The sequence below is a fragment of the Zalophus californianus genome, chromosome 6 (genome assembly GCF_009762305.2).
Source record: "Zalophus californianus isolate mZalCal1 chromosome 6, mZalCal1.pri.v2, whole genome shotgun sequence".
NCBI lineage: Eukaryota > Metazoa > Chordata > Mammalia > Carnivora > Otariidae > Zalophus > Zalophus californianus.
In genome coordinates this window covers 117,912,118-117,939,970 of record NC_045600.1, presented here as the reverse complement: position 1 = coordinate 117,939,970, position 27,853 = coordinate 117,912,118, and the positions used below count along the sequence as shown (strand labels likewise).

Below are 27,853 nucleotides of genomic sequence, written 5' to 3'. Positions count from 1 at the left end.
CGCGCCCAGCCTTTTGGCGACGGTCCTTGGTCCCGGCCGCGGCGGGGGTCGCAGGTTGTCCGGGGTAGGTTCTCCTCGGCGCTCCCCCATGGAGGAGGCGGCGCTCACGGCTGCAGCCCTGGATGCTCTCACCTTCTTCTGTACGGCGACGAAGGCGCTGGCCGCGCGAGCTCAAGAGGCGGCGGCCCGTGCGGCCTGTGTGGGCGTGTAAGCGGAGGTGACCGGGGCCAGATAGTGGAGGGGAAGCCGCATGGCCGGCCTCCAACTGGGGTGAGGTCGCCACCCTTTCTTTCTTTCTCTTTCTTTCTTTCTTTTAGGCAAGCGCGAAGGAGCTAATTGTGGGCGACTCTGCCGGTCTTGGGTTCTTGGGTTGGTAGGGGCCCTTCAGGGGATACGTGTGTTCAGAAATGGAAGGGTTTTTCCTCGTATTCTGCATCGAGGAATCCCACCGTGAATTGGATTGCTATTAAATCCCATAGAAGCCTGGCTTGTCTGTGTCGGGCGCGTGTTCATTAAGCTAATTCAAATAGTTTCGTTTTGTTGTGAGTTTTAGAAGATCGTTTCAACTACTGCGGAGATATTTACTGACAATTGAACAAGCCTTAGGAGTCGGCCGTAACGTTTTGAACATGACTGTTTTAATTTCGTTTTATAAAGTCACTTAATCCTGTTTTCCTCTCCCTACAACTGTACAAAACTCTCTATACGTTTAGTTTTGTATTTGTGTCTCTTTAGTTTCTTCACGAGGTTTTTCAGTTTGTTTAATACAGGACTATGTTTTAGTTCTGTTTCTAGAAGTTATATACCATATGCCTAGTTAGTACTTTTTTTTAAAGTAATAAAAGGAAATATGAGCGAATAGAGGTCTTTGTTTCATTGCAGTAAGCTGTCTGTTGAAGCAGTATGTTGTCCTTGGTTGAGTAGGTTTCATGTTGGTAAGTAAAACGAGTATGGAGGCTAGTAACCAAATTTTTGGAAAGTATTTAGTAACTATGCAGTCCTTTTGCCTACTTCTGTATTTTCTTCTTTCCAGGCCGAGCTACTCTGCCAGGGTTTAAAACTTTAAATGAGAATAAAGAGTATTTACAAGGAAATGAAAGTGAATAAGTCATCTCTAACTGCTTCCAGACTTTTTTTCATAAGAGAGACCATATTAAACTTACATGTAAGTTAAAATTTTAATTTGTAACTAATATTGCTAAATTAGGGTTGGAGATTTAGGTCCTGTAGTATTTATAAGTACTGTTTTTTTAAAAATAATTAACTAAATAAGAGATTGGAAAAAATTAAAACAGTGGAAACCAAGCAGAAGTAAAGATTAAGAGCTCTAAAGTTTTCATTCAGTGTGGGCAGCCCATATAGAAATAGAGTCCAGTGGACACTTAGGTTCCATTTCAGGCTGTGTAACTTTCTCTGTGGTCATCTGCATGTGATTTAACCCCTTGGAGGTTTGGTTTCTTTGGTTGTAAGGTGGGGATAATGATACCTTCTTCTCATTGGGTGTATTAGAAATAATGTGTATCAGTTACCTGGAACAGTGTTTCACAGGTGTGCAGTAAGTGGTAGCTATTACTATTAGAAATAATAAAAAAGTTACACTTGTTTTTAGGATATTTCTTTTATATAAAAATACCCTGCAGTGGTATCCTACCTACCCTTGTTCAGTGTCAGCCACAGTGGCCTTTCTTTTCCTAGAAGACTGCATACCAGTTCATACCTCTCTGCCTTTGCATTTTTTTCTCTGCTTTTTTCTTTTTCCCATCTCTTTCAAGCCTTTGCTCAATGTTACCTTCTCCACTAGGCCTCTTAACCAGCCTAGTTAAAATAGAAGTCCCCTAACCCAACTCCCCAGTGCCCTTAACCATAGTATTTACCACCTTCCAATATAATATTCTTATTTTTATTGTCTTGTCCTACCTCCAACACAAGGTAAACTCCATGAAGGCAGTGATTTGGGTTGTTTTATTCACTGTTGTATCCCCATTCCTAGAGCATAGTATGTATTCATGTAGATGTTTGTTGGTTGAATAAATGAGATAAGCACTTGTCCCCAGTGAAGGGGATATGTCGTATACATAACTGTAATACAGTCTAGAAAAGTGTCCAAAGAGAAGTGTAGGTTAAAGGCCAGGGAATTCAGAAAGATTGATTACTCTGGCTTAAGGAATTCAAGCAGGGCTTCATTTTGGAGGTGCCTTTTGAATTGACTCCTTAAAGATGAAAGGGATAATGTAAATAAAGATATGGAAGAGGAAAAGGAGTAAATAAGAATGGCAGCAGTGTTTTGACTTCGGGTGGAACACAGGGTGTGTGAAATAGAGTATTGGAAAATAAGATTTAAAAGTTAGGTTTGGAGCAAATAGTGAAAGGTCTTAAGAAGATTACAAATTTGAGCTTTAAACAATGGGTAGCAGGAGAATGAGATGGCACAAATGTGTTTTATAGAGCAACGTGACAGCATCATGTATTGAAGCTGGATTAGGATTGGGAGAGACATGGAGGTGCAAGGCTGTATTTCACAAAGGTAGACTCCATCTGGCACTCTTGGCCCTTGTATCCAGTTTGGGTAATGAGGATGGAGAAGCCACGGTCAGAATACAAGGAGGAGCAGATTGGGGAAGAAGAAGATGACCTACCCTGAGAGCCTGGTTGGAGCTGCCACTTGCTTGTGTTCCACCTCTGAGACTAAATGGAGATGCCAGTGGGAAAGGCAAAAGGCTGAGAATAAGGAGACCTGGATTCTAGCCCTGTCCTGCTACCTACCAGCTGCTGGAGAAGTTGCTTAACATCTTTGTGCCTGTTTTCTCATCATGGGGCCTTCACCACATATCTTTCAAGTTTTTGTGAAAATGAAATGTCAAAAATGCTGTGACAAGTTTAAAGCTGTAAATGTACTTTTGTTGATATATTCTTTAAAATTAACTTTGGTAGTTGTGTAGCCTACTGTTAATCATTTTGCAAAGCTAATCTTAATTTCAGTTTATCTTATAGATGTTAGAATACTAGTCTAATTTTTTCTGTTCCTTGTATTATGTGTTCTCTGTGTTTTAGAAGAAAATGGGCCAATTTCAGAATTTTAAGATGTATTTATTTCATTTTCAAGGTAACTTGTATTTAATGAAAGTTAACATAAATATTCATAAATATTAGTAAACTAAGCTGTGAGAATTAAATTAAAATTCAGAAAGAATAAGCTAGAAATTCTAAGAGCCTTTAAAAGTGTGTTTAAAATTAAAATGGGTCATTTTCAGAATTTTTAGTTCACTCAGCTGTGGAATCCTTGAGGACAGGGACTTGTGATCATCTTTATAACTCCAAAGTTTGGCACATTAGAGCTGCCCCGTATATGTTTAATGAACAGATGACCACATATAAGTAATAACAGCCTAGAGGGGAGGAGTATGGGATGGGTCCTTCCAATTGGGTACCCCTGAGAGGTAAGATGGGCAGGTTACCACCTGGAGCTTGTCCTCTCTGGTTTAGGAAAATAGTTGAAGTGAAACTTAGCAAGTTTTCTTGTTTAGCTGCCCTTAAACTTGGCCCTACTTCATAGTTAATCCTTAAGAATAAAAGATAATCTGTTTTAGGCTCTCCCAGCTGTGATTGACCTTGATAGTTACAGAGTGGGAGCAGATCTGAGAATAGTGAAACAAACTCATTCCTTTTAGGACATTCACACTGATGTCCTATTTTCAAACAAATGAGAAAATTAATTTACTTAGTTTAGTGGTGAAGACTGCTTTATAACTTGAGGGTTTGCAAATTCTTTGTTTTCCTCCCCCCCATCTGCCTACCACCACACTAGTGCAGTTCCATGAGTGAACAAATAACCTTAATTATGTAAAGGCTTATAAACCAGATTTGCCACTATAAATGTGTGCCTTTTGTGGGAAAACCAGCACAAAGAACCAAAGTCATTGTCTTTAAGTACCTTAAAGAGTTTATCTTCAAAGATAGGACAGTAATTGAGAGTTTAATTTTATAAGGCTGATTAAAAATAAATGCAAAGGAAAGAGATGCCTTTGGGCTATTGAAGAAGTGTTTGTAGCACAGCTTGGAGTGTGACCTGGTCTTGAGTGAAGAGCAGGCTTTAAGTATTGGGTAGGAGGACGGGAGGCCTGTGCTGTATCTGGGCAGTGATGACACTTGTCTGAAGGGAGCCATGGTCCTGTGTTGGGAAATGAAGGGAGCAGGAGGGTTGCAACTTTCCAAAACCATATGCATAATATTGACCAATCTGTCAAAAAAGGCTTTCTGTCTACTTTCGTGTGTTCAAAATTTTCTATAATAAATAGATAAAAAGAGGAAAATAGATTTTAAATAGCATCATGAAATTCTATGTAAAATAAATATGGAGAAAATTCATATATAGGCATAATAAAGTTAAGAACAATGAACTTTCAGTGACTTTAGGATAAAATGAATAAGATTCTATTATAATGTATTGTTTTAATCACCTCTTCTTCACTTTGTTCATAGGGCTAGGATTCCCTCCCCTTGGCACATGACACTGGGTACATGAGAGTGATGGTGGTTTATTAATCACACTCAGCCCAGGCAGAAGGACACAGTACACTGCACAGGGCCGCAAAGGGTGGGGGTGGGGGGCTGCAGAGTGAAGAAGGAGTTGCTGTGGAATGTAGGCTTCGAGTAACACGTGGTTGAGGTGCGCCCCTTGATATCTGCAGCAGAATGTGATTGTCTTGCTTTAACAATTCTATAGTCTGGTAGGGCATTGAAGCCTACTACTCAGGGATAAGCAGGAACTGTGCCAGGTCTCCATGATAAGAAGGATTATTTGACCTTTTTTTAAAGTAATCTCTACACCCAGAGTGGGGCTCGAACTCACAACCCCAAGAGCAAGAGTCATAGGCTCTACTGACTGAGCTAGCCAGGGTACTCCAAGGAAGGTTATTTGGCTTTGCGACCTTATCTGCAGGAGCAGAGTGGGGAGGGGAACTTATGGTTAGGCCATTGAAAGCCCTCCCCGTTTTACCAGATGTCAAGGCAGCACATAATATTGGGTCTCTATTTTTTTAAAGGGAGTGATTTATTTATTTTTAAGTAGGTTCCACACATAACGTGGGGCTTGAATTCACAACCCTGAGATCAAGAATGGCACACTCTGCTGACTGAGCCCTCCAGGAGCTTGGGTCTTAATTTTAGACCTTACACCACATGTACATAATTTGCATTTAGTGAAAGTTAATATTAAGTGTCAATAAGTAAATATTACTAAATTAATAGTTACACATTTGGTATTTGAAAGGTTTCTGTTAAGTAAAGTCTAAATTTGGATTTGTGAGGATATCTTTATACTGGGATTGGAATTGTAGATAAACCTGACTTGTTTCTAGATGTCATTTTTGCAGCTAATAAAGTTATATTTTTTTGATAACAATATTCAGACTACACTTTAGCTTGTTTTCTTCAGACCTTCAAAAAGGGAGTTATAGACCAGGGAACTTTAGGTAGTCACTTCCTCAGTAGAATTTGCATGATAATTAAGAACATTGCTTGATGGTGATAATGGTTAAAGGAGTTGATTTTACATTAAGGGGTGCTTTCAAGAATCTTAGGTGACCCATGGTCATTGGAATACAGAGTGGGTTGAAGTGTTTGGTAGCTGGGTTTCTTTACTCCCATTTTCCCAGACTTTATTACTATTACCTTTGCGTTTTCACTTGTATATAGTGCTAACACTTCCTAGCATACTTTAACAACTTTTTACAGTTTTCAAGTTTTATAGGCCATAAAACAGCTGTTATATTTTAGGATGCTGATCTAAATGATGCAACTTTATTTTTAGGTCCAGTTATAATTATTCCATTCATCTGTATTAACCCAGAAAACATTAAAATATATTTTTGAGACTGCCAGATAGCTAGGTGCAAAGGATTAAAAAGGTGACTCATGTAGGGGCCTAGGGGCTGGCAGTCTAGTGAGGGAGACTGGGTCATAAACACTGTTAAACCAGTCATTTAGAGTGAACACTGTAAACACACTTGTTGTCATAATCTTTTTATAGTCTATAGAAGTAATTCTTGCTGCTAATCATTTTGTTCCCAAATTCTCTGCCTCCCCCTTTCCCTGCATGTTTATTTCTCTGTACATACTGATTGTCATAGTCCAGAATTATTCCAAAGGCAGGCTGAGGTTGAGGCTTGAGGTTACCAATGTTTGGCACATAAAGACACCACAGTTTATTTTATTTTAAATGTAAAAAGCAGTAGTAACTTTATAGATTGTTTAGCCTCTTTTGTTAGTGTATATGTTGAGGTTGTGATTCATCCAAGGTTGTGCACCCAGCTAGAGGCAGGACTGAGTCTCTAAATTCCCCACCTAGGACTTTCCTGAATCCTGAACGCATATTCTTGCCTTAGGATTGGCATCAAGAGGATTGGAGATACTTTTCCAAATACCTGTAAGAGAGATCAATTCTGGGAAAGTGTCAAGTAGACAGTTAATCTCATCCATATTGTATGTGACTGATACAAAACTCAGAGCACCTCCCTGACTTGAGTGTCTTTACCTTCTTTCCATGTTTCAGTATTATCTTATTGTAGATTGTGAGGTGACTTTGCTTTTGGGATTGTTAGTGGTTTCTTTCTTTCTTTCCTCCCTCCCCCCACCCTTCCTGTAGGCTCCACACCAACACAGGGCCTGAACTCATGACCCTGAGATCAGACCTGAGTCAAGACCAAGAGTTGGCCACCCAATGGACTGAGCCACCCAGGTGCCCCTTGTTAGTGGGTTGTGTCCTGATATCCCTGCAGTTCTTGGGCACTGCAGTTCCTTAATATGGAAATGTCCAAACATACATGTACATACAGTAGAGAGAATAATACAGTCAACCCTTGGGTATGCCTACCACCCATCTTTATCAGTGATCCCCATTTCTGCAAACAAGTTTTGGTTTTTCAAAAATCTGTTGGGAGTTTTACATTTACCCATAATAAGCCTGTTCAGGTGTGTAAGTTAGCTATCCCAGTGGCATGTAGCAATAAGCATTTATGATTGTGTTCACAGGTCTTTAGGTCAGCAGGGATGACTGTGTTTTGCTCTGCATGTGATGGAAGGGTGCCAAGGGGCAAGCAAAAATATAAAGGTCCTCTTTAGATCTAGACTCAGAACTGGCCTTTTGGCACTCCTGTCACACCTACCTCCTGTTGGCCGAAGTAAGCCACGGGGCCATGCCCCAAATCAGTGGGGTGGGAAGGACTGTTCTTATGAAGTATTCCAGGAACCATAACCTGACTCAATGGGCAAATCTAAACACTGGCCTTGTCAATGTCATCTCAGTGGGAATACTTTTTCCACTGTTACAGAACATTATCACCCATTATTTAACTGTCTTTTGTCTCCCCACTGAAGACTAAAATTTAGCTATCACTATTTTATCCATAGAGCTTAGCATAGTTTAGTGCACACAGCATTTGTTTGGTAAATACTGTTTGAGTAAATGGATAAAGTAATTGAGGGGCTAGATGAATAGCAAGTTGCTTTTGCTAAAGGCCAGAATCTAATAACCTGAAGAATAGAAAAACTTGGCTAGTCAGCAAGGGTTAATGTGTGAGTATCCTACTGAATTGCAGATTAGTTCTGGAACTCAGTAGTTAAAAAGTGGTACTGAAAATACCAGAAAGTTGGGCTGGCGGTTAGTTATAACCAATCATAAACTTTGTTGCAGAGAAACCTCTGCTTTCTACACTTTGCAGTAGAGTTCATGAGTTGGCCATTGGAAAACAAAAATGTGCAGTCTTTGGTAAGCCTCTGCCTCCCCGTCTGGTCTTGTGGCTTGAGCCTTCTAGGTCAATAGTCCTCATGTTCTCTGAAAAGTCCACCAGTATCACACTTGTACCTTGGCAAACATCTGTCTGCTAGAATCATCATCCTCTGCTAACAAAATGATATGAGAGCTGTCTTTTCTCTGCACACCCCCAAATAGGCTAAATAAGAAATAAATTATCATCTGCTTATATCTACATAGATTTCTTTTATTTAATGAGTGAAAGAGAATTTTTTATTTATTTTTATTATGTTTAGTTAGCCACTGTATAGTACATCATTAGTTTTGTATAGTGTTCAGTGATTCATAAGTTGCATATAACACCCAGTGCTCATCATGACCCATGCCCTTAATACCTGTCACCCCCTTCCCCTCTGAAACCCTCCGTTTGTTTCCCAGGGTCCATAGTCTCTCATGGTTTGTTTCCCTCTCTGATTTCTCCCCCTTCAGTTTTCCCTATGGTCTTCCATGCTATTCCTTGTGTTCCAAATATGAGTGAAACCATATGATAATTGTCTTTCTCTGCTTGACTTATTTCACTTAGCGTGATCCCCTCCAGTTCCATCCATGTCGTTGCAAATGGTGGGTATTCATCCTTTCTGATGGCTGAATAATATTCCATCGTATATATGGACCACATCTTTATTCATCTGTTGAAGAGCGTCTTGGCTCCTTCCACAGTTTGGCTATTGTGGACATTGCTGCTATGAATATTGGGGTGCATATGGCCCTTCTTTTCACTACATCTGTGTCTTTGGGGTAAAAACCTAGTAGTGCAATTGCTGGGTTGTAGGGTAGCTCTATTTTTAACATCTTGAGGAACCTCCATACTGTTTTCCAGAGTGGCTATACCAGCTTACATTCCTACCAACAGTGTGAAGAGGGTTCCCCTTTCTCCACATCCTTGCCAACATTTGTTGTTTCCTGCCTTGTTAATTTTTGCCATTCTAACTGGTGTAAGGTGCTATCTCAGTGTGGTTTTGATTTGAATTTCCCCAATGGCCAATGATGTTGGGCATTTTTTCATATGTCTGTTAGCCATTTGTCTTCTTTGGAGAAGTGTCTGTACATGTCTTCTCATTTTTTGACTGGATTATTTGTTTTTTGAGTGTTGAGTTTGAGAAGTTCTTTATGGATCTTGGATATCAACCCTTTATCTGTAATGTGGCTTGCAAATATCTTCTCCCATTCTGTGGGTTGCCTCTTAGTTTTGTTGACTGTTTCCTTGCTGTGCAGAAGCTTTTTATCTTGATGAAGTCCCCAAAATTCATTCTTGCTTTTGTTTCCCTTTGGAGACGTGTCTTGAAAGAAGTTACTGTGGCTGATGTCAAAGAGATTACTGCCTATGTTCTCTAGGATTTTGATGGATACCTGTCTCACAATGAGGTCTTTCATCCATTTTGAGTTTATCTTTGTGTATGGTGTTAGAATGGTTCAGTTTCGTTCTTCTGTATGTAGCTGTCCAGTTTTCCCAGCACCACTTATTGAAGAGACTTTTTTTTCCATTGGGTATTTTTTCCTGATTTTTCAAAGATTAGTTGACCATAGAGTTGAGGGTTCATTTCTCGGCTCTCTATTGTGTTCCATTGGTCTATATGTCTGTTTTTGTGCCAGTACCATGCTGTCTTGGTGATCACAGCCTTGTAATATAGCTTGAAGTCAGGCAACGTGATGCCCCCAGCTTTGTTTTTCTTTTTCAACATTCCCTTGGCGTTTCGGGGTCTTTTCTGGTTCCATGCAAATTTTAGGATTATTTGTTCCAGCTTCTTGAAAAATGCCAATGGTATTTTAATAGGGATGGCACTGAAAGTGTAGATTGCTCTGGGTAGCATAGACATTTTAACAATGTTTATTCTTCCAGTTTATGAGCATGGAATGTTTTTCCATCTTTTTGTGTCTTATTCAACTTCTTTCATGAGTGTTCTGTAGTTACTAGAGTATAGATCTTTTACTTTTTTGGTTAGGTTTATTCCTAGATATCTTACGGTTTTTGGTGCTGTTGTAAGTGGAATTAGTTCCTTAATTTCTCTTTCTACCATTACATTGTTAGTATATAAGAAAGCAACTGATTTCTGTGCATTGATTTTGTATCCTGACACATTGCTGAATTGCTGTATGAGTTCTAGTAATTTGGGGGTGGAGTCTTTTGGGTTTTCCACATGAAGTATCATGTCATCTGGGAAGAGAGAGAGTTTGACTTCTTCTTTGCCAATTTGGATGCCTTTTATTTCTTTTTGTTGTCTGATTGCTGATGCTAGGACTTCTAGTGCTATATTGAACAATAGTGGTGAAAGTGGGCATCTCTGTCATGTCGCTGACCTTAAGGGAAAAGCCTTCAGCTTTTCCTTATTGAGAATGATAGTTGCTGTGGGCTTTTCATAGATGGTTTTTATGATATTGAGGAATGTTCCCTCTATCCCTACACTCTGAAGAGTTTTAATCAGGAAAGGATGTTGTATTTTGTCAAATGCTTTTTCTGCATCAATTGAGAGGATCCAGTGGTTCTTTTCTTTTCTTATCTATGTGTTCTCTATCACATTGATTGATTTGCAAATGTTGAACCACCCTCCTTGCATCCCAGGAATAAATCCCACTGGGTATGGTGAATAATCCTTTTAATGTACTGTTGGGTCCTATTGGCTAGGATCTTGTTGAGTATTTTGGCATTCATGTTCATCAGTGATATTGGTCTGTAATTCTCCTTTTTGATGGGGTCATTGCCTGGCTTTGGGATCAGGGTAATGCTGGCTGATAGAAGGAGTTTGTCTACATAGATTCTAAGAAGAAAGTGTATGCATGAGAAAACTCCGAGTTTCTCTGTATAGATTATTCAAAAAGGACACGTGAAATTGGTAAATGTATTAAACTAGATTTGTATATTTTCATGCCTGATTTTCATTCTGTAGAATTTTTTTTCTTAACAGCAAAGTTTTGTTACTAGGGACTGTCAACTAAGACTCGGAATATTTAAATATGAAGCTAGAGTTTACAAAACCAATTTAAATTTTAAATTTTATTTAAAATTTTATTTAAAATTTAAATTTTATATTTAGTATTGGCATATAAAAGTAGTTTTATTTTTATTTTTTCAGTTTTATTGAGTTATTCTTGACATACAACTTTTTTTAAAAAGATTTTTTATTAGTTTATTAGAGAGTGAGAGAGCATGAGAGCGGGGAGGGTCAGAGGGAGAAGCAGACACCCTGCTAAGCAGGGAGCCTGATGCAGGACTTGATCCCTGGACTCCGGGATCATGACCTGAGTGGAAGGCAGTCGCTTAACCAACTGAGCCACCCAGATGCCCTTGACATATAACATTGCATTAGCTTAAGGAAAGCAACATAATGATTATATGTTTATATATTTTAAAATGATCACCACAATAATTTCAGTTAATATCACACATTACAAATTTATTTTTTTGTGATGAGAACTTTTAAGATCTCTCTAAGCCACTTTCAAATATATAATACAGTACTGTTAACTATAGTCACTATGCTCTACATTACATCCCCAAACTTATTTTTAACTATATCTTTTGGCCACCTTCACCCATTTCTGTCACCTCTCTACCCCTGTCACCCATTTTTGTCATCCCTCTACCCCTGCCTCTGGTAGCCACCAGTCTGTTTTCTGATTCTGTGAGTTTGGTTTTTAAGTATGGCTTTATATCATGATCCCATCTTTTCCCATAACTATAAGAAATATAATTTTACATAGGTGGTAAATTATAAATAGTAAATATATTATCAGTGGTAGTAATGAAAATATTCCTTTATAAGAAGAGAAGTAGAGTAAAATTTTGAATTGCATATGGACTATCATGATCATTCTATTAAAAAATCTCGTTTTGTTTTGCATTGTTTAGATTTGAAGATTGCATAATCCTGCCTCCAGCACCAGTGGTTTCTCTGTTTTGTGATCAATGTGACTCACAAGAACTTCTTTAGTAACAAACGAAATGATCCAGGGGCGTGGAAAATATGACTTTTACATTGGTCTGGGATTGGCTATGAGCTCCAGCATTTTCATTGGCGGGAGTTTCATTTTGAAAAAAAAAGGTCTTCTGCGACTTGCCAGGAAAGGCTCCATGAGAGCAGGTAGGCTGTGCCCTATGTGACTGTAAAATGACATATGTGTGTGCTTGTGTACTTGGGTTCTTTGATGGTAGACAACCATATCTTTATTCCTAGTTAGTATATTCCATACTTTGAACTATGCAAGCCTTGTGAATCTTTATAGAGAATCAAACATCAGTTTTATAATGAGAAAAATTAAAAGTGAGACAATGTCAAAATAAGCTACCTATTAACTCCTGCAATTATTATCAAAGTGGAAATAGCGACCAAGGCCCAATTGGCATCCAGCCTTATCTTTAAATTTTGATGTCTGCAGTGAAGGAAGTAAGGGCTTATGAATAGAATCAGAATGTTACTGAAGGCTAGGATTTTTTGTCTAGAATAATAGAAGTTTTACTTTTACCTTAAGACATTTTTCATGATGATCTCAAATTGGCAGGAAGGAAAGAGAAGGCTTACTGTGGTTAAAGAGTATTCTGTTCCGTGATTTTCTGAAGGGTGGTATAGGTTATTTCCCCAGAAACTACTGACAAGTCACGAGACCTTGGGGGATACTCAATATGATTAAACCCCACTCTGACTTCATTTGGTGCATTCATGACAGCATTATTTTGCATTCTGGTCATGTTCCATTATTCAGCCTCTGCTTTAGTTCTAGACCTGGTTCTGACCTCATAGGAAGACCTGCTTTGGCAGTAAAAAAATAATCACTTTCTCCCTCTTTCCTGTGCCATCTTTATGGCCAGAGCTAATCAATCTTAAAATAGTAGCCTCTGTTAGAGGATAGTGGGCAGAGGAGAAAGTACTAGCATATGCTGTTTGAACAAGTATATTCCTCATTCTTGTCTTAAGGCAAGTACTCTCATTGTCCATGATAGATACGCTTGTCAAAGGGTTAATTTGCATTGGCTTTTTCTTTTGGACAATGGCTTAAGTACCAATTAATTCCTGATTTTATTAATTTTGGGGGGAGGAAAGTCAAGTAGGGAGATGAGCATCTTGGCAGCTCGACTGATGAATGCTCAATCTTTTTATGTATGGTCAATATAAAACCCCTTTCTCCAAGGTTACTGCCTCATAAGTGGGACTAACCCACACCTATAATGGCTTATCCACATTCAGACTAATTTATTTGAAGTTGGGTTATTTCTTACTGGTTCATTTTCTTTACTGTTATTGAAGCTGAGTTCACAAAACAAAAGAGTGACGTATAGACCGAATATAAGGATTGATTTAATTCCTTCAGTATAGTATACTGAACAGTATAGTGCACACCTAAAAATTTTAACATTATCATGATCCTCATCCCTTTTTCTAAGATAATCATAAAAAGATTATTTTAGAAATCCCCTTATACAGTCATGATGGAACCTTTATTCAAAGTAATAATCAACAAATGAGATATTTCAAAATCTATCATTGCTAATAGTTGTCATAAATTTATAAGAGTCTAATCTTCCAAAAAAAGTGAAATATTTTTTCATTCACAGGTCAAGGTGGCCATGCATATCTTAAAGAATGGTTGTGGTGGGCTGGATTGCTATCAAGTATGTATATAGAATATTTCAAGGAAATACTATAGTTGTATGTTAAAGTATTTGCATTTACTAATACAGCCTCATATTACTAGCATATTTTGTTATTTATTTAATTTTTTTTTTTTGAGATTTATCTGTTCTGGAGAGAGAGAAAGTGAGGAGGGAGAGAGAGGGGCAGAGAACCCTGAAGCAGACTCCCCACTGAGCACGGAGCCTGATGCTGGGCTCAATCCCAGCACCCCAAGATCACACAGCCTGAGCCAAAGTCAAGAGTTTGCTTAACCGACTGAGCCACCAAGGTGCCCCTAGCACTTTTTAAAATTTTGAATAAATCCTTGCTTTTTTAATGAACAGTACTCAAAATATATAAAATTTAAGCCAGTAAAAGTCATTTAGCAGTTTAATAGTTTAATTTGAATGAGAAGACTTTCTTTTACCTGTCTGATTAAAATATGTCTGATATATGTGTTTTTTAAAATTCTCAGTTTTAGAAGGTAACTTTGAGGGGCGCCTAGGTGGCTCAGTTAGCTAAGCATCTGCCTTCGGCTCAGGTCATGATCCTGGGGTCCTGGGATCGAGCCCCACATTGGGCTTCCTGCTCAGTGGGGAGCCTGCTTCTCCCTCTGCCTCCCTCTCTCTCTGTCTCTCATGAATAAATAAATAGAATCTTTAAAAAAAAAGGTAACTTTGAAAGTAAAATATCCTGTTTTTAATTCCTCCCCCTTCATTGATTTTCATTACAAATTGGAATTTTGGATTTTGGAAGTTTGAGCCTGGGTGGCTCAGTTGGTTAAGTGTCTGCCTTTGGCTGGGGTTGTTTGTGATCCTGCGTTCCTGGGATCATGTGGACCCCACACCCCCACACCCCCACACCCCCAGCATAGGATTCCCTGCTCAGTGGGGAGCCTGCTTCTCCCTCTCCCTCTGCCAATTCCCCCTACTTGTGCCCTTTCTCAAATAAATAAATGAAATCTTTTTTTTTTAAAGGAAAGGAGGTATGCATTCGATAAGAGAGTCTATGCTTATTTTGATGATTACCTTTAAAAAGGTACATAGAAAAATGATTCTTAAGACACCAAACCTTCAAAGTATTCAGGATTAAATTATGCAAATGTTCTCTATAAGCTTAAGAGCAGTTGAAATAACGAAGAGACTGATTTGACTATTCATTCAACAAATATTTATTGATCTTTTATGGTATGCCAAGTGTTACTCTGGATGCTGGAGATAAAACTATTTCAAACAAACAGAAAAATCCTTACCCACATGAGACAACATTCTAGATGGAAGCAAATAATAAACTAGATAAATACATTAAAATGTGTATGTTAGTGATAAATACTAACATTTGCTAGGAATAAAGTAGGGAAGGGATGTAACATGAAGGATAGATAGGTTTACATTTTAGATGGGAGGCTATGACAGTTCCCTTATGTTTTAGAAAAGGGGACCAGGGCAGATCTTACTCAGTATTTGATTAAAAGATGTAAAGTGAGGGAGTTAGCCATATGGATATTTGGGGGAGGAACATTTTAAGCAGGAGGAAACAGTAAATGTGAAGTCCATGAGGCGGACCATGCCTAGCCTGTTGAAATGTGATAGGCAATCTGCAAGATAGCCCACAAGGATTCTCACCCCCTGGTATGCACACCTTCTTATAATCCCTCTCACATTGAATTAATGCTGGCCTGGTATGATCTTAGAATGTAAAAGAAGTGATAATGGGTCACATGGGTGGCTCAGTCAGTTGGTTTAGCAGCTGCCTTTGGCTCCATTCCTGATCCCAGGGTCCTGGGATCGGGGTTCCCTTCTCAGCGGGGAGCCTGCTTCTTCCTCTCCCTGCTGCTCCCCCTGCTTGTGCTTGCTCCCCCCACCCCGTGTCAAATAAAATCTTTTAAAAAAACAAAGTGATGATGTGTGACTTTAAGGCTAAGTCACCAAAGGCACTGTGGCTTTACCTTGATTGCTTCGATGCCTACTCTGAGGGAAACCAGCTGTGGTGGTGTTAGGACATGCCCACAGCCTGAAGAAGATTCCCAGGCTATAGCCAGTACCAACTTGTCAGTCATGTGACTAAGCCACCTTGGTTGTGTTCTTCAGTTCCAATCCAACCTTCAGATGACTGCAGCCCCAACCTCTATCTTTGACTGTCGACCTCTTAAAAAACCCTCAGTGAGAAGAACTTAATGATCTCTTTTTGAAGTCGACCAACAGAAACTATGAGAAACTATGAAGTCTTGACCAACAGAAAATACGGCTTTTGTTTTAAGGTGCTAAATTTTGGAGTGCTTTATTTTAAATACTGCACTGGATTATTAAAGCCTGAAGGTGACGTTAAAGAGGCAAGAATAGCAAGGGAGTGAATGTGGGCGAAGTAGTGGGAGTGAATGTGGGCGAAGTAGCAGTAAGAATGTGGGGGAGTCTGCTTCAGAATTCTCTGCCCCCTCCCCCCTCACTTTTCTTTATTTGACAGAGACAGTGAGAGAGGGAACACAAGTAGGGAGAGTGGGAGAAGGAGAGGCAGGCTTCCCGCCGAGCAGGGAGCCTGATGCGGGCCCCGATCCCAGGACCCCTGGATCATGACCTGAGCCAAAGGCAGATGCTTAACGGCTGAGCCCCCCGGGCACCCCAGATTAGCAAACTTTGAAATCTGACAGTATCAAGTGGGACAAAGGGAGCTCTCATACTCTGCTAAGTGAAATTTGGTATAACCATTTTGGAAAATACGGTAACCGTAAGTGATCTTTCTATGAGATCCCATCCCTCCCCTGCGTAAGATTCCCCAGTGGCTTTTCAATTCAGATGAAATCTGTATCAGGATTCACAAAGGTTGTGTAGCATGTGGCCCTGGCTACTTCTGACTCCAGGGCTGCTCTTCCCCTTGCTCATTCTGCTGGAAACATCCTTGTCTTCCTTGCTGTTCAGACATGCCAGACCTTGCGTGTCTTGTCAAAGGCTTATACTTGCTGTTCTCCTGATTGGGATATTCTTCCCCCAGATAGCTACAAGTAAATACTTCACTTCATACCAGACTGCTCAAAAGTTTTCCATCAGAGTGCCCTTGCCTGGCACCATGAGCCTGCCTTCACCAGCACTCCATTCCTTTCTACACTGCATGGTTAACCACTTGACATGTGTATTTTGCCTATTTTCCCTCACTGAAATATAAGTTTTTAGGAGAACAGTATTTTTTTTAATTTTTATTTTTTAAGATTTTTATTTATTTGAGAGAGCATGAGAGAGAGAGAGTGAGGGGAGGGGCAGTGGGAGAGGGAGAAGCCAACTCCCGCTGAGCAGGGAGTCTGGATGCAGGACTCCATCCCAGGATACTGGGATCATGATCTGAGCCAAAGGCAGACACTTAATCGACTGAGCCACCCAGGTGCCCAGGAGAACAGTATTTTTGTTTTGCTTACTGCTGTATTTCCTGATTCTAGAATAGCATCTGGCACATTGTAGGTACCTAAGGATGTCTTTTGAATATAAGAGTTGGGTTTAAAAAGAAAAAACTAGTGAAAAAGACTTGGGAGAAGTGCTTTCACACAGTTTTAGCTGCTTTCAATTGATTTGTGTTTGTTGTGATAGGATTTATTAAAAAATTTTTTAAAGATTTAGTTTTTTGACAGCAAGAGCAGGAACACAAGCAGGGGGAGTGGGAGAGGGAGAAACAGGCTCCCCACTGAGCAGGGAGCCTGATGCGGGGCTTGATCCCAGGACCCTGGGATCATGACCTGAGCCAAAGGCAGACCCTTAATGACTGAGCCACCCAGGCGCCCCTTTATTAAAATTTTTAAAAAAATATATGTAAGCATAAATTGGATCTCTTCCGTTAAAATTACAGATTTGTATTATTTCTAATTGGCTTGGATTCTGTTCTAATGTTGATAATTTACGAGAGAACCCTTATGAGTAGATGGGAGAAAATAAAGAAATTACTAAATACAGTTGAAGTAGCATATAAAAAATATATGTATACATTTGACTCTTCACCAACATGGGACTTATGGGCAGTGACCCCCTGTGCAGTTGAAAATCTGCATATAACTCTTGACTCCTCAAAAACTTTACTATTAGCATATTATTGACCAGAAGCCTTAACCAATAACATAGTTGATTAACACATACTTTGTATGTTTTATGTATTATATACTGTATTCCAAACAATAAACTAGAGAAAAGAAAATCATACAAAATACATTTACAGTGCTGTAAAAAATCCACACGTAAATAGATGCTTCAAGTTTAAACTCCTGTTAAGTTCAAGGGTCAGGGGGCGCCTGGGTGGCTCAGTCATTAAGCGTCTGCCTTCGGCTCAGGTCATGATCCTAGGGTCTTGGGATCAAGCCCTGCGTTGGGCTCCCTGCTCTGTGGGAAGTCTGCTTCTCCCTATCCCACTCCCCCTGCTTGTGTTCCCTCTCTTGCTGTTTCTCTCTCTGTCAAATAAATAAATAAAATATTTAAAAAAATAAGTTCAAGTGTCAGCTGTATATGAAAATGAAATTCGGCATTTCCATTTTGAGTGATTTGTTCTGAGAGTTTTCTTTTGTTGTCTATCTCCAAGTGGGAGCAGGTGAGGTGGCCAACTTTGCTGCATATGCCTTTGCACCAGCCACCCTAGTGACTCCGTTAGGAGCTCTCAGCGTACTAGTAAGGTAAGGATGCTATGCTTCGTGTGTAGGAATAGTAGTTAGTAGATTAGCCCATAAAGCATTCAGTGCCATCTAATTACACATGCTCAGCATAATTTACATTTAAACAATCTTGAGAACTTTTTTTTTTTAGCTGCTTAGTAATTTGCTTTTAAAGGGTTATCTTTTGTGCATAGGCATGCTGTCAGTTTGTAGGAGAAAATGCTTCTATGCTTTGTCTTGCTTCTATTCAGAGCCAGCAATAGTTCTACTTTTATTACAATTTTTTAAAATTTCAAGTTGGACTTGTCACAACACTTATCATTTGAGACATGTACACTTTGGTAGATGATGGTTGGTGATAAATCAGTTTCTATACCTACAGAAAATCAAAGGTTGGTGCAAGGTTATGTGCCTCTTAAGACTGACCTCATCTGTCATTTTAATGATTAGCCCAAACAGCTAAGCCCATATTGAAGTTTGGGTTTTGGTTACTATTCTCAAAGTTGATTGATTGATAGGTTTTTTTAAATCTTTGTTTCCCCCCAAGATTGTGTGTTTTTCAAGATACTATATAATCTGTATATATAAAGATACATTGTGGTACGCCTTTTACCCTTAATTTTCTGTATGCTATGTCATATTTGTAGGTTTACATATTTTTTAGATTTGGTTAAAACTGGTTATAAAGTATTAAAACTTGATAATTTAATAGACAAATTATATAGAATTACATGAACACATAGGAAGGATGCATCAACCAGTATGGATAAAGTTGAGCAAATTTTAAGCATTGGTTTGGACATGGATTCTTAGGTTATAAATTTGTACCGCAGCTCCATTTATTGTAAACTTCATACTGATTTTCTACGGTAGAAATATGGTAACTAAACTGGTGTATGAAGAAACCATTGTTTTGCTGGAAAGTTTAATTTTATGCTTGAGTGTGCTTTTTCTTTACCTTGTCTGAAAGCCAAAGTATCTTTACAAGTTCACGGTGTTTTAGTTTTTTAATAATTTAAATTCTTTGTTTTGTTGATATTTAAAAATGAGAAAAGTGGGCGCCTGGGTGGCTCAGATGGTTAAGCATCTGCCTTTGGCTCAGGTCATGATCCCAGGGTCCTGGGATCGAGTCCTGCATCAGGCTCCCCGCTCCTTGGGAGCCTGCTTCTCCCTCTGCTTCTCTCTCTCTCTCTCTCTCTCTCTCTCTGTCTCTCATGAATAAATAAATAAAATCTTTTTTTAAAAAAAAATAAATACATAAAAATGAGAAAAGTGGTTATTTTAATGTTCTCCACCACCCCCTTCCCCATTTTAGTGCCATTCTTTCTTCATACTTCCTAAATGAAAGACTTAATCTTCATGGGAAAATTGGATGTTTGCTAAGTATTCTAGGATCTACAGTTATGGTCATTCATGCTCCCAAAGAAGAGGAAATTGAGACTTTAAATGAAATGTCCCACAAGCTGGGAGATCCAGGTAAGAAACAAGAAAAGCTTTATCAGTCTTACTATTTTACTTTCTAATTTAGTTTTTATTTTAACCAAAATTTTATGTGCATGTAAAGAGGCAAATTGTTCTGCATGGCTTATTATGAGAAATAATGGTCATTTTCCTCTCCCATCAGCCCCAGACGCCTTGTTTATTTTGTTTTTTAACTCTGTGTCTCTAAATAACATGCTTATACTGCTGTTATTTTCTTTGGCTTTACGCATCATCTATTATATTTGCAACCTACTGTGTCTACCTGGTTTTGTTTAAATGATTTATTTACATTATAATCACTATATAACTTTTATTCCCAGCGTAGACATATGATACAACTACTTTTCCTTCCTTGTTTGATTTATGTATTTTCTTAACTGATAATGATCTTGTTTGATCACTTTTCTATGACTTTATCAATCCATCCTGAAACTCTTCTCCATTGGTCTTAATTCTACCCTCAGTAATTTCAAACACATTAGGTATTCTGCAGTTTCATCTCTTCTGGAAATATTCCCAGAGTCTTATTTGGCTTTAGTTCAAACTGGTATCTTGAGCCGCCAGCACATTTGTCATTGTGGACTTTGCTTCATGAGCATCCTGAAGGATCCCCTTCATTTTCTCTTTTTTCTTGGCTCTGAATCCTGGGTTTGCTCCTTCATTATGGTTGGAGCCACTATTGTAGGAGAAAAGAAAGGCACAGAAGAGATGAGACTTTTTAAGACCTTGTATATATAAAAATGTCTTTAATCCATGTGACCTCATTGTCTTCTCACTTCCAACACAGTTGATTTTTATCTTTTATATGTGACCCGTATTTTGTCTTTAGCAACCTTTAAGATGTCCTCTTTGCCCTCATCATCTGAAATTTACCACTAAGGTACCTAGATGTGGGCTAATTTTTATCCATTGTGCTAGGTACTTGATGGATTTTTTAAAATTTGGAAATATGTATCTTATTCTAGGAAATCAGATTTGTTCTTTGATATTCTTGGTTTTCTCTTCCTGAAATTCTTCTCACTCTTCTGTTGATTGGACCTCCTGAAATATACAATGACTTTTCTTATATATATATTTTCTCCCATTTTTACCGCTTTTTCCTTTTAGTTCTGCCTTTTGGGAGATTGCCTCAGTTTTGTCTTCGCAGCCCTTCTTTTGAGTTTTTATTTCTGCTATTACATTTTTAATTTCCAAGAGCTTGCTTTTGCTTTTTGATTGTGTGTGTGTGTGTGTGTGCGTGTGTCAAAAAAAAGAAAGTGAAATTCATCCTCAACATTTTGCAGATGTGCAGTACAATATTGTCAACCACATGTGTTGTGTTGTGCAGCAAGTCCCCAGAGAGTCTTGGTTATTTAAAAGTCTTTCTGCAAACTTCAATATCAGGATTATTCTTGGGCTCTGTTTTTTCTTTTTAGTCATTTAGTTTTGTCTTTTGGCAGTTTTGATTAAATGCTGGACATAGAATATTAAAAAGAGTAAAGGCTCGGGGCGCCTGGGGTGCTCAGTCGTTAAGCATCTGCCTTCAGCTCAGGTCATGATCCCAGGGTCCTGGGATCGAGCCCCGCATCAGGGTCCCTGCCCAGCGGGAAGCCTGCTTCTCCCTCTCCCACTCCCCCTGCTTGTATTCCCTCTCTTACTATCTCTCTGTCAAATGGGTGGATAAAATCTTTAAAAAAAAAAAGGTATAAAGCCACTAAGTGATGTTTTATTCTTTCAGAAAGAACCTAAATTTCTTCTGTTGGGCAGATACGAGTACAGCAGATCACCTTTAACTTGAAGTGTTGCTTCACTCTTTGTTGAGGCTGGTTTCCTTTCATTTTGCCTGTGTTCTTAATCATAGCCCTTCTTTCTCTCAACTGATAGCCTGGGATGTTTACCTGGACCCTCCACCTGGGTGAACTTTGAATGGCAGTGTCTGTGTCAGCATTCCAAGACTGCAGGTGTCTTCACTCAGCTCCCTGGCATTTTCACCAGGCTGTCTACTTGGTTTCTCAGACCTAGGCACGTACAGCTTCTGGGCCCACAAATACCTTAAGGGGAATTGCACACAGAAATTTGGGCTCAACTTCTCAATTCTTTCCTTTCTGGAATCTTGGCCCCTTGTTTCCCAGCTGCTTAGGCAGCCCAAAATTTGAAGTTTGTATTTTTACCTAGTCTACTGAAACTTCCGCAAGCTCCAGGTCACCACTTTCTGCTAGTCTTGATGCCCATCCTTATTCCCTGCTCTAGAACTGGCAGTCATCACAAGGGAGAAAACAGAGGTGAGTGTTGACCTTATCTTTTTCTCCAGATTTTTACCTTTCAAGTTCCAGCTGCTTTACTCTGGTATTTCATCATTGTCTCTCTGAGGATTTATTAATAGTATTTTTATTGTTTTTTTTTATTATGTTAATCACCATACATTACATCATTAGTTTTTGACGTAGTGTTCTATGATTCATTGTATGCATATAACACCCAGTGCTCCATGCAGGTCGTGCCCTCCTTAATACCCATCACAAGGCTAACCCATCCTCTCACCTCCTCCCCTCTAGAACCCTCAGTTTGTTTTTCAGAGTCCATCATCTCTCATGGTTCATCTCCCAATCCGATTTCCCCCCTTCATTCTTCCCCTCATATCTTCTTCTTCTCCTTTTTTTTTTAAACATATAAAGTATTGTTTCAGAGGTACAGATCTGTGATTCAACAGTCTTGCACAAGTCACAGCGCTCACCATAGCACATACCCTCCCCAATGTCTATCACCCAGCCACCCCATCCCTCCCACCCCCCACCACTCTAGCAACCCTCAGTTTGTTTCCTGAGACGAAGAATTTCTCGTATCAGTGAGGTCATATGATACATGTCTTTCTCTGATTGACTTATTTCACTCAGCATAACACTCTCCAGCTCCATCCACGTTGTTGCAAATTGCAAAATTTCATTCCTTTTGATGGCTGCATATTATTCCATTGTGTGTGTGTGTGTGTGTGTGTGTGTGTACACACACACACACACACACACACACCACATCTTCTTTATCCATTCATCTGTCGATGGACATCTTGGTTATTTCCATAGTTTGGCTATTGTGGACATTCCTGCTATAAACATCGGGGTGCACGTACCCATCGGATCCCTACATTTGTATCTTTGGGGTAAACACCCACTAGTGCAGTTGCTGGGTCGTACGGTAGCTCTATTTTCAACTTTTAGAGGAACCTCCATACTGTTTTCCAGAGTGGCTGCACCAGTTTGCATTCCCACCAACAGTGTAGGAGGGTTCCCATTTCTGCGCATCCCTGCCAACATCTGTCGTTTCCTGACTTGTTAATTTTAGCCATTCTGACTGGTGTGAGGTGGTCTCTCATTGAGGTTTTGATTTGGATTTCCCTGATGCCGAGCGATGTTGAGCACTGTTTCATGTGTCTGTTGGCCATTTGGATGTCTTCTTTGGAAAAATGTCTGTTCATGTCTTCTGCCCATTTCTTGATTGGATCTTTTGTTCTTTGGGTGTTGAGTTTTAAGAAGTTCTTTATAGATTTTGGATACTAGCCCATTATCTGATATGTCATTTGCAAATATCTTCTCCCATTCTATCGGTTGTCTTTTGGTTTGTTGACTGTTTCTTTTGCTGTGCAAAAGCTTTTGATCTTGATGAGGTCCCAATAGTTCATTTTTGCCCTTGCTTCCCTTGCCTTTGGTGATGTTTCTAGGAAGAGTTGCTGCAGCTGAGGTCGAAGAGGTTGCTGCCTGTGTTCTCCCTTAGGATGTTGATGGACTCCTGTCTACATTTAGGTCTTTCAACCGTTTTGAGTCTAGTTTTCTGTGTGGTGTAAGGAAATGGTCCAGTTTCATTCTTCTGCATGTGGTTGTCCCAATTTTCCCAACACCATTTGTTGAAGAGACTGTCTTTTTTCCATTGGACATTCTTTCCTGCTTTGTCAAAGATTAGTTGACCATAGAGTTGAGGATCCATTTCTGGGCTCGATTCTGTTCCATTGATCTATGTGTCTGTTTTTGTGTCAGTACCATACTGTCTTGATGTATTACAGCTTTGTAATAGAGCTTGAAGTCTGGAATTGTGATGCTGCCAGCTTTGCTTTTCTTCTTCACCTTTCCTCTAGCTATACAGGGTCTTTTCTGGTTCCATACAAAATTTAGGATTATTTGTTCCATTTCTTTGAAAAAAGTGGATGGTATTTTGATGGGGATTGCATTGAATGTGTAGATTGCTCTAGGTAGCGTTACATCTTCACAATATTTCTTCTTCCAATCCATGAGCATGGAACGTTTTTCCATTTCTTTGTGTCTTCCTCAATTTCTTTCACGAGTATTTTATAGTTTTCTGAGTACAGATTCTTTGCCTCTTTGGTTAGATTTATTCCTAGGTATCTTATGGTTTTGGGTGCAATTGTAAATGGGATCGACTCCTTAATTTCTTTTTCTTCTGTCTTGTTGGTGTATAGGAATGCCACTGATTTCTGTGCATTGATTTTATATCCTGCCACTTGACTGAATTCCTGTATGAGTTCTAGCAGTTTTGGGGTGGAGTCTTTTGGGTTTTCCACATATAGTATTATATCATCTGCAAAGAGTGAGAGTTTGACTTCTTCTTTGCCAATTTGGATGCCTTTGATTTCTTTTTGTTGTGTGATTGCTGTGGCTAGGACTTCTAATACTATGTTGAATAGCAGTGGTGAAAGTGGACATGTTCCTGACTTTAGGGGGAAAGCTCTCAGTTTTTCCCCATTGAGAATGATATTTGCTGTGGGTTTTTCATAGATGGCTTTTATGATATTGAGGTATGTACCTTTTATCCCAGTTTTGATCAAGAAAGGATGCTGTACTTATTTGAAAAATTTCAAATACTTTTTCTGCATCTTATTGAGAGGATCATATGGTTCTTCTTTCTTTTCTTAATGTATTGTATCACATTGATTGATTTGTGCATGTTGAACCAACCTTGCAGCCGAGGGCTAAATCCCACTTGGTCGTGGTGAATAATCCTGTTAATATACTGTTGGATCCTGTTGGCTAGAATTTTGGTGAGAATTTTTGCATCCATATTCATCAAGGATATTGGTCTGTAATTCTCCTTTTTGATGGGGTCTTTGGTTTGAGGATCAAGGTAATGGTGGCCTCATAAACAAGTTTGGAAGTTTTCCTTCCATTTCTATTTTTTGGAACAGTTTCAGAAAAATAGGTATTAATTCTTCTTGAAATGTTTGGTAGAATTCCCCTGGGAAGCCATCTGGCCCTGGGCTTTTGTTGGGAGATTTTTGATGACTGCTTCAATATCCTTAGTGGTTATAGGTCTGTTCAGGTTTTCTCTTTTTTCCTGATTCAGTTTTGGTAGTTGATACATCTCTAGGAATGCATCCATTTCTTCCAGATTATCTAATCTGCTGGCATAGAGTTGCTCATAATATGTTCTTATAATTGTATTTCTTTGGTGTTGGTGGTGATCTCTTTCATTCATGATTTTGTTGATTTGGGTCCTTTCTCTTTTCTTTTTGATAAGTCTGGCCAGGGGTTTATCAATCTTGTTAATTCTTTCAAAGAACCAGCTCCTAGTTTCGTTGATCTGTTCTGCTGTTCTTTTGGTTTCTATTTCATTGATTTCTGCTCTGATCTTTATTATTTCTCTTCTCCTGCTGAGTTTAGGCTTTATTTGCTGTTCTGTCTCCAGCTCCTTTAGGTGTAGGATTGTGTATTTGAGACCCTTCTTGTTTCTTGAGAAAGTCTTTATTGCTATATACTTCCCTCTTAGGACTGCCTTTGCTGTATCCCAAAGATTTTGAACAGTTGTGTTTTCATTTTCATTTGTTTCCATGAATTTTTTAAATTCTTTTATTTCCTGGTTGACCCCTTCATTCTTTAGTAGGATACTCCTTAGCCTCCATGTATTTGAGTTCTTTCCGAGTTCCCTCTTGTGATTGAGTTCTAGTTTCAAAGCATTGTGGCCCAAAAATATGCAGGGAATGATCCCAAACTTCTGGTACTGGTTGAGACCTGATTTGTGACCTAAGATGTGATCTATTCTGGAGAATGTTCCATGGGCACTAGAGAAGAATGTGTATTCTGTTGCTTTGGGATGAAATGTTCTGAATATATCTGTGAAGTCCATCTGGTCCAGTGTGTCATTTAAAGTCTTTATTTCCTTGTTGATCTTTTGCTTAAATGATCTGTCCATTTCAGTGACGGGGGTGTTAAAAGTCCCCCACTATTACTGTATTGTTGTCGATGTGTTTCTTTGCCATTGTTATTAATTGGCTTATATAATTGGCTGCTCCCATAGGGGCATAGATATTTACAATTGTTAGATCTTGTTGGATAGACCCTTCCTCATCTATTACAGTCTTTGGTTTAAAATCTAATTTGTCTGATATAAAGATTGCCACCCCAGCTCTCTTTTTAGCATATCAAATGGTTTTCCACCCCTTCACTTTCAATATGGGGGTGTCTTTGGATCTAAAATGAGTCTCGCAGACAGCATATGGATGGGTCTTTTTTTTTTCTATCCAATCTGATAGCCTGTGTCTTTTGATTGGGGGCATTTAGCCCATTTACATTCAAGGTAATTATTGAAAGATATGAACTTAGTTGCCATTGTATTGCCTGTAAGGTGACTGTTACTGTATATTGTCTCTGTTCCTTTCTGGTGTATGTTGCTTTTAGGTTCTCTCTTTGCTTAGAGGGCCCCTTTTAATATTTCTTGTAGGGCTGGTTTCGTGTTTGCAAATTCCTTTAGTTTTTGTTTGTCCTGGAAGCTTTTTCTCTCCTTCTATTTTCATTGATGGCCTAGCTGGATATAGTATTTTTGGCTACATATTTTTCTGATTTAATGCTCTGAATATACCATGCCAGTCCTTTCTGGCCTGCCAGGTCTCTGTGGATAGGTCTGTTGACAGTCTAATGTTTCTACCATTGTAGGTTACAGATCTCTTCTCCCGAGTTGCTTTCAGGATTTTCTCTTTGTCTCTGAGACTTGTAAGTTTTACTATTAGATGTCGGGGTGTTGACCTATTTTTATTGATTTTGAGGGGGGTTCTCTGTGCCTCCTGGATTTTGATGCCTGTTTCCTTCCCCAGATTCGGGACGTTCTCTGCTCTAATTTGCTCCAGTATACCTTCTGCCCCTCTCTCTCTTTCTTCTGGGATCCCAATTATTCTAATGTTTTTTTGTCTTATGATATCACTTATTTCTCAAATTCTGCCCTCGTGATCCAGTAGTTGTTTTTCTCTCTTTTTCTCAGCTTCTTTATTTTCCATCATTTGATCTTCTATATCACTGAATCTCTTCTGCCTCATTTATCCTAGCAGTTAGAGCTTCCATTTTTGATTGCACCTCATTAATAACCTCTTTGATTTTGACTTGGTTAGATTTTAGTTTTTATTTCTCCAGAAAGGGTTTCTCTAATAAGTTCTATGCTTTTTTCAAGCCCAGCTAGTATCTTTAAAATCATCATTCTGAACTCTAGTTCCAACTTCTTACTAATGTCCGAATTGATTTAGGTCCCTGGCAGTCGGTAATGCCTCTTGTTCTTTTTGTTGAGGTGATTTTTTCCGTCTTGTCATTTTTCCAGACGACAATATATGAATGAGAGAACAAAATGCTAACAGGGTAACAATGTCCCCAGAAAATATACACTAAACACATCAGAAAAGACCAGAACCTGGGGGAAAGAAAGGGAAAGAAAGGAAAAAGAAAAAAAAGAAAGAAAAAGACAAAAACAAAAAAATAAAAACCAGAATGTGTTCACATATGATCAGGCTGGAGCATATATCAGTGCCACACACTGGATTTTGGGCTTATTTTGGTCTGTTAGAAGAAAGTGCCTCCCAAAATTTTAAAGAAAGAAAAACACATATGTACAAAAATAAGGGAAATATGATGAAGAGATGGAATATGAGTGTAAAGATGAAAATTATAAAAGGTTTTATAAAAGAAATTGATAAGAAGTTTGTTGAAAAAAGAAGAGGATTTATAAAAAAAGGGAGAGAATGTGATCTGGGAGGAGACTAGAACAAAGTCCAAAGCCATACAGTAGAGATTTAGGGTATATTTTGATCTGTTAGAAGAAACTGTATCTCAAAATTTTAAAGAGAGAACAACTTATACATATATATACCCAAAATGAGGGTAATAACTATGAAGGGATAGAAATGACTCCAAAAATGAAAAATATAAAATATTTATTAAAAAAGGGATTAAGTTGTTGGTTGAAAGGGGGATAAAGAAAAATTAAAAAAAAAGACAGTTTAAAAAAAATTAACTTTGAAAGAAGAATCATGGTAAAAAAACCATGAATTCTGTATGCAGTATTCCACTAGCTCTGGAGTTCTGCTGGTCT

The 27,853-nt window shown here is 38.8% G+C and overlaps 1 protein-coding gene across 3 annotated transcripts in view; it reads left to right on the top strand.

The window, feature by feature from the left end:
* The window catches only part of NIPA2 (NIPA magnesium transporter 2), a 31,114-nt gene continuing 3,261 nt past the window's right edge, over nucleotides 1-27,853 (top strand). Inside the window, exons 1-6 of one of the 3 annotated variants that reach the window (XM_027571134.2) lie at nucleotides 1-270; nucleotides 1,034-1,165; nucleotides 11,658-11,889; nucleotides 13,359-13,415; nucleotides 17,968-18,058; nucleotides 19,353-19,513. In XM_027571134.2, coding sequence (XP_027426935.1) covers nucleotides 11,751-11,889; nucleotides 13,359-13,415; nucleotides 17,968-18,058; nucleotides 19,353-19,513 — 448 coding nt within the window. In that variant the 5' untranslated portion in view covers nucleotides 1-270; nucleotides 1,034-1,165; nucleotides 11,658-11,750. Of the gene's footprint in view, nucleotides 271-871; nucleotides 936-1,033; nucleotides 1,166-11,657; nucleotides 11,890-13,358; nucleotides 13,416-17,967; nucleotides 18,059-19,352; nucleotides 19,514-27,853 lie in introns of those variants that run through there. The other 2 variants (XM_027571135.2, XM_027571137.1) reach the window with 2 other exon arrangements.